Source organism: Diaphorina citri, unplaced genomic scaffold, assembly GCF_000475195.1.
Source record: "Diaphorina citri unplaced genomic scaffold, Diaci psyllid genome assembly version 1.1 scaffold10, whole genome shotgun sequence".
NCBI lineage: Eukaryota > Metazoa > Arthropoda > Insecta > Hemiptera > Psyllidae > Diaphorina > Diaphorina citri.
The window spans coordinates 267,695-277,797 of NW_007377449.1; the positions used below are offsets into that span (position 1 = coordinate 267,695).

The 10,103-nt window shown below is 34.3% G+C and overlaps 3 protein-coding genes across 3 annotated transcripts in view; 1 reads left to right on the forward strand and 2 right to left on the reverse strand.

Annotated features, from left to right (window-relative positions):
* Positions 1–5,098, reverse strand: part of LOC103505958 — a 10,451-nt gene extending 5,353 nt beyond the window's left edge. Inside the window, exon 1 of the mRNA XM_008470341.3 lies at positions 4,527–5,098. Within this exon, the coding sequence (XP_008468563.1) occupies positions 4,527–4,740 (214 nt within the window). The 5' untranslated portion in view covers positions 4,741–5,098. The remainder of the gene's footprint in view (positions 1–4,526) is intronic.
* Positions 5,099–5,486: 388 nt separating this feature from the next.
* LOC103505625 (kynurenine 3-monooxygenase-like) lies at positions 5,487–7,724 on the forward strand. Its single transcript, XM_008469982.3, has 5 exons — positions 5,487–5,813; positions 6,092–6,181; positions 6,398–6,538; positions 6,736–6,897; positions 7,218–7,724. Exons 1-5 carry the CDS (start codon positions 5,568–5,570, stop codon positions 7,299–7,301), a joined length of 723 nt encoding a protein of 240 aa, XP_008468204.1. The 5' UTR covers positions 5,487–5,567; the 3' UTR covers positions 7,302–7,724.
* On the reverse strand, positions 7,441–8,767 carry LOC103505967 (diacylglycerol O-acyltransferase 2-like). The gene is made up of 3 exons (XM_026821048.1): positions 8,576–8,767; positions 8,283–8,482; positions 7,441–7,835 (listed from the first exon to the last, which is right to left on the reverse strand). Exons 1-3 carry the CDS (start codon positions 8,674–8,676, stop codon positions 7,678–7,680), a joined length of 459 nt encoding a protein of 152 aa, XP_026676849.1. The 5' UTR covers positions 8,677–8,767; the 3' UTR covers positions 7,441–7,677.
* Positions 8,768–10,103: the final 1,336 nt, after the last annotated feature.

Consider the following 10,103-nt stretch of genomic DNA (forward strand, 5'->3'; position numbering starts at 1 on the left):
CTGTCTCCCTGACATTGTTGATTCCAGATAGCAGGCTTCTCTAGCCTTCTCTCTTCCTTCTGTCCTATCCTCTTTCGGTCGGCAAGGCTCTTTCTTGTAGTAGGGTAGTCCTATTTTAGGCGGGGCGCCGCCCTTTTCACGGGATATTCGATTTCCAAGCCCGATGTTTGTTCATTAAAAACCATGTCCGCTAAGTATGCAAAATTTTCCATTTAGGGTTCAAGATTGTCGTTAGAAAGCACGTACCCGCAGGTAGTTGATCTTTGTGAAAGATTAATATAAGTTGTCTTAAGTCCCTCTTTTTTTTTTTTTTTTTTTTAAACCCCTTCAAAAAAAAAAAAAAAAAAAATAATAATAAATAAATAAAAAATAAATAAATTCCAAGTTAGTTCAGTCGACCCAATAGAATCTGAGGAATAAATGGGGCATGTGCACCATTAATTTTCATCCTGGACAATGCTAGTTGTATTGGCACTGTGGCGAAGACGGTTAACGATTGTTTTATACACGAGCATACCCTCTGTATAATATACAGATATACACCGTGTGTATAATGGCGGTGTTTATAAATAATTTATTCAGTAGTGTAGGTATCTTACCTATTTTTCTTTCTATAGGGTCGCTTATCCTATGAAAATTAAATAGACTTTAAAATTAAACCTAAGGAAAATTTGTAGGGGTTGTACAATTTTGGTTGTATGTATGTGTAAATTTGTTCAGCAATTTATGTTTTACAGGTTCAGATATCTGAGAATAGTTCTTTGTAGCTATATCTGGAAAAAGGTGCTTTGATTTGGTTGTTGGATCATCTCGCATCTAATTGTTTTTGCATATTGTGTCTCTTCACTGGCTGTCTACATAATTATGAAGGAAACAAGTTTGACTACGGAACAAATGACATGTGGTTTATCTTTAGATTTCTATAGTAATTTATTGCCAAAATTGATGAAAATTCAATGGTCAACTCAATCATTCAACACTATCAAATTAAAGCTCTTTATTCAACAATAACTGCATCATACATATGTAGGTGCCAGAGATAGTACGAGTATTTCTAACCTTTTTCAAAATCAATTTATTCTGCTTGGGAGCTTGTATCACCCTATATTTCTCTGTTGCTTCTCCTAAAATGGTTGGCTCGTTGGGCAAAATTTCAACATCGCGGCTGATGACAATAACAAAAACAAATATGAAAACAAAATATGTACGATCATCATTCATGATTTTCTGTTTCTTCTCGACCCAGAGTTTCAATAATAATTTATTTGCTTATTCGAACAGAAATTATTATTCAATATCGACAGACGCTTTATTCCACCTTGACCGAATTTAAGAAAATGGGAATCCAAAAATTCAAACAATGCTTTGTAAGTTTATCGCAAAAAGTCCTTTATTCATTTTCAGGATATATTTTTTCTCTTGCCTTAATTTAATATGTAATAGGAATTATCGTCTGATTAAATGGTTTGATTCTCTGATCACTTTCTTCGTCGAGATTCATTTCCTGAATTTGATGGTTTCAATTTGAACCTATCCAACTCGAATCATTCTCAACAGTACCAATAATTTGATCCACCTGGTAAAATTAAAGAAACAAATACTCTATGAGTCATCCAGTAAGATTAGAAATAAGAAACTCTTTGACCTAATAAATTTGATATGAAAAATAAGCAAATGTTGTTATGATTGATGAAAATTTTTTCACATAAAATAGATCATAAAAAATCTCTTCCTTTTTTTTTTTCTTGAAAATTTCAATAAAGCCAATAAATCGATTCCATGTAGTTGAGACTGTAGACTCGTAATATTAAAATAGCAAAGTTTCAAAAACTAAATGAAGAATGCCTCTTTGTTGTAAAAAAAAAGCATTGACTAGGAAACTGTAAGTTGTAAAACATTTAAATTGTTTAACTTCTTCATACAGGACTACAGGATGAACTTTTTCAAAGCTACACTTTGCTTATGAAACGAACTTTGAACTTCATCTGACTACTGTGTATATTAGAAAGAATTTTATTTCTTTCTCTTCTTTGACTAAGATTGGCAAATGCATTTTATGCAGATAATGCAGAAAATGAGTACCTACAAAAGCAAACTTTGACTTGAAATCAAAATACGTAATAAATATCGGCTTTCTGCCTGACCCTGTGGATACGAGTTACAAGACATTAATATGATAAGAGTAATAACCACTGTTAATTGTAATTATCTTTTTACAATTAACAGTGGTTATAAGAGAATCCGAATTCATTAAACTCATTGAAAAGGTGTTCAAAAACAAAATACAAAGTCCTTACATCCTGGACCAATTAAAACTCAGAGTACAAGACATTAATATGATAAGAGTAATAACCACTGTTAATTGTAATTATCTTTTTCAATTCCGTAGGTATATTTAAGCCTGACAGTTTAAGTTTAGGTTTTGGTTCTTTTAGGATCTTGCATTTGGTGAGCTACGTACTTCATGTCCCACTGGATTTGAACAATGGGCTAAATTTAGTTTGGCAAGTTCATCTTGAAAGAAATGTAGGCAAATCATTTTGTATTTTTGTATCTCATATGTTTTACAATGTGTTCTTCCCCGTCTCCATTCAGATATGTGTAAATTCCATAAAACTAAATGTATTTCCCATAAATCCTAGTTTTATGGGCAAATTTTCGGCATGAATTTAACTCACAAGTCAGACAGTTGCAAACTGTTAAATATTGAAAAAAAAAGGTTCCAGTCGCTGGTGCTGTTTTGATCTTAACCTACTTTTTATCTAACCTTCCTAACAATGGACTACAAGTTCACAAGCTGCTTTCACGTCATATCTCACCTATTACCCTACATTACGCACGCACATTTCATAGAGAATAATAAAAAGCAAAATAATAAAATCATATACGAAAGAGAAAAAAACGCTATCGTCTTTAATATTCTAAAAATAACGCTCATACATAGACTCCTACACGATTCAAACATTGTCTCCATTAAGCACAGCCTCAGAAGCGTGGATTACAAAATTAACTTCCATCACGGATTTTGCTACATCTGTTTTAGAAAATGAATGAGAGCACAACGTGTCGGTGATAATTTTATTATAAGAAACGGTTATACGTGTGCAAAAATGGTTGCATGAAATCGATAGGTCAAGTTCAACGGACCATGGGGTGAGCAGACAAATCAGACAATTAGTAAACTGCAAAGTCCTCATAACGAAAAATCGTTGAAATGAAGTAAAGAGAATAAAAATGAAGTATAAATTGTACTTTTTGGGGGTCATAATGCTTTATTCTTGTTCTTGAAAAATAAATGTGTAGGTAGTAATGAGTAGTTTTTCTATGGAATGTAATGGGACTTGATCGATAGGTCAAGTTCAACGGACCATGGGATGAGCAGACAATTAGTAAACTGCAAAGTCCTCATGACGAAAAATCGTTGAAATGAAGTAAAGAGAATAAAAATGAAGTATAAATTGTACTTTTTGGGGTCATAATGCTTTATTCTTGTTCTTGAAAAATAAATGTGTAGGTAGTAATGAGTAGTTTTTCTATGGAATGTAATGGGACTTGATAGCGACTTGTTGATACTCATCGGAATCTTCTATACAAAACGTAAAAGTTATTGATAAGAAGACTATTCGTTATTCGTACATCTTTGCACATCTAGAAGATACCCTATAGAACTTTTTAGACATTTTACTTGTAAATAACCCAGTATTTTTGAAGCAATTTTTTCAAGAGAAGATATTTTGTATGAAAAATTAAGCACAATGGATGTAGGTAGGTTTAACGGAAAAGATTAATTTCAAATAAGTTAAAGTGAAACATGACCGTTGAACATTTGATTTGTTCCTCAGCCCATGGTTGGTTATGTTATCAGAATAATAGATGTGTTTTTACAAAAAAAAAAAAAAAAAAAAAAAAAAAATCTTTGTGCAAAGAAAATAGTCGTTTAAAATGGAGCAGAAACTGGAATATGTTTATGGAAAGTTGTGCAATTTTTTTCTCTCTCAAGAATATGTTTGTGTTCTATTAAAATAAAGCAATTTCGTTTTTTGTTTACACTTATGCATTATACATGTTAGAACAATTTTTCATTGCATTAATAGATTATTACAGAATTTCATTTTAATTAGGTACTCTCGAATTTCCTCATGTGGAATTTTGTTATAGGTTAATGTTCAATGTCACAAGATTCATAATGTCACAGTGATGTGGGAGTATTTTTTTTTTTTTTTAATCTGACTCAGTAGGTACAGAGCAAACCATTAAATACGATATTACAAATGGTTTTTGTTGTAATGAGCTTTTGACTTAATTTGGACATGAAAGCCTACAAATTTTGATAAACATATTATCTTGGTTAAAAAATAAAAAAATCACATTGACATTGCTTTGACATCAAAATAAGGTGAATGCTCTTGATTTTTGAGAAATATACTTTCTCTGTTGGTTTCCATGCATGTGGTTAAAATGATTATGAAAAACATCACGCGACCAGGTTAATTGAAAGTCAGGTATAAATCCAGAAGAAGACTTACACCAAAAAACAGCCACAAAATCTTTTTCGTTGAGAACTCGTTCCAGTTGTTTCGCAGTAACTTCCTCGATTTCAGGTTCACTTTCTTTAAGTTTCGTAGATTTGACCGGGGACGGTTCGGGGGTCACCTGCTTCTTACCATCCACACTACTAACAGCTATTAGTAGGAGAGCTAAAAAAGACCCCAACCAAATCGTCCTCGACCATCGTATCATTGCCCTCCCTTTTTGGAATTCAAAGATCCCAAAAACACCTCACGGCACCACACACTCGCACTCACGATACTCCCGTCAAAAAGTAAAAGAATTTTGATTTCGCTTTGCTTTTTTTATTTTGCTATTTGGAACATTTCTCAGCTAAACTCATCATCTAGGATCCAATGCTCTCAAATCTAGGTGTCTAAAAATAAATAACGAAATTCTGAATCCGACTTGAGTTAGGAAAAACAAAGGGCTCATCATTTTTACCAACAGAGGTCGACACTTTACTCGAAATTCAACTTTAACCCGTCGCGTCGGTGCTGTTACATAACTTTGCTCAACTGAGGAGGAAGTTTCAATCCTTTTTGGTGCTAGATATGTTTGATTTTGTCCGATGTTTATTAAACATTAAATTTTCTTGAGACTATACAGAACAATTAATTGATATCCGATAAAAACACAAGCGATATGATTACAGCGAATGATGCATCATAAGGTTTCCATAGATATCCAACATGAATTTCACTGACTCAAAACGGACTTTCCAAACGAATACTTCCTGTTGTAGGTATATGAAGTTCAAACTTAAATGCTTGAACTTGGAAAATGAAATTTTGTCGATTTTCCCATCTTCCCCGCCATAGTTTCAGATGGACCCCAACTTTTTGCACATTTGGCCGCGTGGTACTTTCATGATGATCGCCCTTCCTAATCAAGATCTCTCAAAACGGACTTTCCAAACGAATACTTCCTGTTGTAGGTATATGAAGTTCAAACTTAAATGCTTGAAGTTAGAAAATGAAATTTTGTCGATTTTTCCATCGTCCCCGCCATAGTTTCAGATGGACCCCAACTTTTTGCACATTTGGCCGCGTGGTACTTTCATGATGATCGCCCTTCCTAATCAAGATCATTCTTGGACTGTAACCCTATTTATGCCGTTCGAGAAGTTTGGTCTCCTCGGTACAGCCAGAGCTCTTCTTGACTTTTTTGACAAATATTTCCCGGATGCTATTCCACTCATTGGTGCGGAAAGATTAGTGGCGGATTTCTTCTCAAGAAAAGCGGCTCCTCTCATTTCTATCAAGGTAAATCTGCTCGGTAAAAAGTAGGTTCATTCCTAAGAGAAATTTTGAAATATCGAATTACTGGGGAACTAATTTGGAAATAAAAGTCTCTGGATTTTCTTTCCATCAGTATGTGGCTTAGAACTCGAATGTAATTTTGGTAAAGATAACTGACATCTTTTCAATTTCTTTCTCAGCATTTGGAAATAAATCTGGATTTTCTTTCCATCAGTATGTGGCTTAGAACTCGAATGTAATTTTGGTAAAGATAACTGACATCTTTTCAATTTCTTTCTCAGTGTAATCCATATCACAAAAATGACAAAGTTCTCATCATTGGAGATGCTGCTCATGCTATGGTACCATTCTATGGTCAGGGAATGAATGCTGTAAGTATCACCTTGAATTTCTACAGCTAAATCAGACAAATTAGCCATTAGAACTACGTATTTTCTTTTCATTGTCTTTTTTAGACCCATTATTATTCGCTTGCTTTGATTAGCCTTCGATGACATAATATTATAGTTTCTCTTCGAAAAGGTATTGATGTACTATTTTATATTATTTATTAATATTGATTATTGATGCTTTTCATTTTATTTTAGGGGTTTGAAGATTGTTGCATTCTCCAAGATTTGATGATCCAATATGACGAAGATTTTGGCAAGGTTTTGCCTAAATTTACAGAGGTGAGGCAGCATGATGCTGAGGCCATATGCGATTTAGCCATGTACAACTATATTGAGGTAAGATTTTTTATGTAACTTGGTATATTTTGTATTACAAATTTGGTTAGATATGCTGGGATATGCCCGTAATATCATTTGCTGGGATATGCCCGTAATATTCAATAACCATGTTGAGTATCCGTACTGAGTACCAATGATACCTACTTACCTTTTCTTCCCCGCAATAAGAGCCATCATTCTTGTTACATTTTCAGATGAGAGATTTGGTGACCAAATCTTCATTTCTATGGAGAAAACGTTTTGACAGCTTTCTCTTCTGGATGTTCCCACGTTTGTGGATTCCCCTGTACAATGCAGTTACATTCAGCAGACTGCGTTATAGTTCTTGTGTCCAGCACAAGGCATTTCAAGATAAAGTAAGTTTTGCTACCTGACTTGGTAGGTCAGTGATCAGGAGAAGGTGGCAATCAATCACGAGGCCTCAAATTTGAATGTCGGCCAAGGCATGTAAATGGTTTCTTCAAATTAAATTAATCCCAAGGGCAAGGCATGCCTAGACCCTTGACAAATGGAGTGTGCCTGGAGGCATGTGATGTGTTCTAATCGCGACCACTCGACCCCATCCATTCATTTGAGAATTTGACCACGATAACTGTAGTAGTCTAGTATGTATGTGCATAGATATGTAGATATACAATATTGTGACCTAACATAATTTATTTTGTGTGTATTCCAGATTATGAATTCAATGCTGATCGGAGCGTATGTTGTGCTAGCTGTGATATTCGTATGCTCGCTACTAAAGTTCACATGGCCCTGAATTTGAAGTTCAATAAGTAGATCCAGTCTACTCTTTAAGAAGAACATGTAAACTATTAAATTACTGGAATAGAATTTCTAATGTGTTATATTTACATCGTACTTATATTTATTGTTATATGTAAGTATCAAACAAAATACTGACCCTAAAGTTACATTTTAATGTACAAAAATACACCTTTTTTTAACATCATTGTTTTCCTCAACTTTTTAACTATGGAGATTATAATAGTTTACATCAAATCGATCTATTTAACCTTCTAAGATCTCACGTAAAGCCTTTATCTCACGTAAAAAACTCGTATAGCTTTCGCAAAAGCACCAAATGTTCATTGACCCATGAATGGTTTTCATACAGTCTTCGTAAGATCTCATTCCTACTCGATAACCAGCTTTGCAGTTTTAGGATCATCCACATATTTCTCCTTGTGATCTTCAAAAAGTTGCGTCAAACTATCCACGTATTTCTTATGGTACTCTGCTATCAAGTCATTACTGGGCTGTTCCACCTTAGGAACTTCTATCGGAGCGCCCACTGAAAACAAAATAGAATAATATTAATAGATGAAATTCGGGTTTTAAATGATAAAAAGCAGTTCTTTTTTTTCAATGTTCTTATTAATTTAGACTCAGCACCAATGAAGGACTTATTGACACTTTCATGCCCATTCAGTACGAGATTTGATACGACATAGAGACGTGAGTCATCAGTAAGTGACAAACATTTACATATATTGAGAGAGCAATGTTCTTATTAATTTAGACTCAGCACCAATGAAGGACTTATTAAGACTTTCATGCCCATTCAGTACGAGATTTGATACGACATAGAGACGTGAGTCATCAGTAAGTGACAAACATTTACATATATTGAGAGAGTCACTTTGAAGAGATACTCAAGATCAACAAAACAAAGAAATTTTCTTATATGGAGACTTCACTTCACACCAGAGAGGTATTAAACCAAATTGTTTCAACTTACCCACTGTAGTAAGTACATGTCTTCTCGGAATAAGACCAAAGCTATACTGGAAGAAGCCTCGCCCTATTGGTATACAGGGAGCCACACCTATCACTCGTCTGATGCGTTCTTGTAACCATAGCAACCAAGAGCCAGGAGGATTTGGCACTTGATCGTACAGATCAGTTTCACCGAATGTAAACACAGGAACTATTGGCGTCCTGTGAAACAGTAAAACGGTACGTAGTGAGACGTCTAGAACCCAAAGCTTTTTGGACGACAAAGCATTATACTCCTATGTCTTGTAGACTTACCCAGTTTTCAAGGCGATACGTACAAAGCCCTTGCGACTTTTCAGAATTATCTCATAAATGCCGGGTTTACACTTGAAACTCTCCCGTGCTCCTCCCACCATCAGACATAACACTCGGCCTCCTTTGCTATGCGTTAGGACGTGAGTGATACTTTGCTCTGAGGCTGACAAGGCGCCTGTATGAAAGAAAGATACGAAAATTATTCACAAGAACAGAGCCCCTAAATGAAAACAGTCATGCTCTACTTATTCTTCTAGTGATTTATTTAGTCAAGATGTCAGAGCAATCAAGATAGCTATTTGGATTTCGTGATAACATTGCTAATGAATTATTTTCCTTACTGAAGAATGCAAGTTGCATAACAATAACACATGTTTATTCTTTCTAGTACAGAAAATTACAAGTTATCTTGAAATTTATATCCAATAATTTTTCATCATATGACAATTTCATTATTCTACTTAGAGCAATCAAGATAGCTATTTGGATTTCGTGATAACATTGCTAATGAATTAATTTCCTTACTGAAGAATGCAAGTTGCATAACAATAACACATTCTTTCTTTATTCTTTCTAGTACAGAAAATTACAAGTTATCTTGAAATTTATATCCAATAATTTTTCATCATATGACAATTTCATTATTCTACTACTTTTTGGCAAAACAAAAAAGTTTGAAGAAACCTCCGATAAATCTATTGCTTATTGCATATGTTCCCTACATTTCCAGGCGCTCATAGAAATTCTAATTTCCGGTATGATTGCTTCAAACATTTCCTAGTTTTTGCTGAAGAGAGAAACAGAGCGAAAAAACCGTTGATATTCTGTCAGCTGTTCTCTTAGTAAAACAAAAAGGGTTTGTAAAGAAGTCTTACAAGTTACAAGTTTACTCTTGGGATTAAGGCATCATCAGTTCAGGAGGATTTAGTGCGATAGTTTTCTTCGCTTGTAGCAAAGAACGTACGGTATTAGATGTTGTATCTCTGGTACTCTGATAGTTTCGGTACGAGTGGTATCTACTTGGTGTCTGTGACGTATGGTAACGTTGCCACAGTTGGTTAGTGTAGTGAGTTTCCGATCTTCGTGGAAGACTGGTCACTCCGGTGTTCGCGGTGATTCAACTGGAGTATATTTATTTATTCAAATAAATTATTTTAATTTTGTTTGTGTGACGAAAGAAGTATTTTTTCTAAATTAGGTATTTTTCATCAAAATTTTTGGCACCTGGGCGGGATGGTTCCTTGTAAGTCGTGAAAACTAATCGCAGTCTCGGTCGAATTAACGTTACTTTTGCTCTGTAAAAGTTTGTGGTTTTCGTTCGTGATATTTTTTCTATGTCTTCTTAACTTGGAGGCTGTAATATCTCAAAGTTTTCCTTTCCAATAGTTTTGTGATCTAAAAATAATAGAAAAAAGTTCAATGCGTTGAGAGTGACTAGTACCGTTATTTATTTCTTATCAAGTGATCTTCTGACTGCAAAGAACTTATTTTCTCAGTTTCCCAAGTCATGTTTCACTTTGACGTTGTT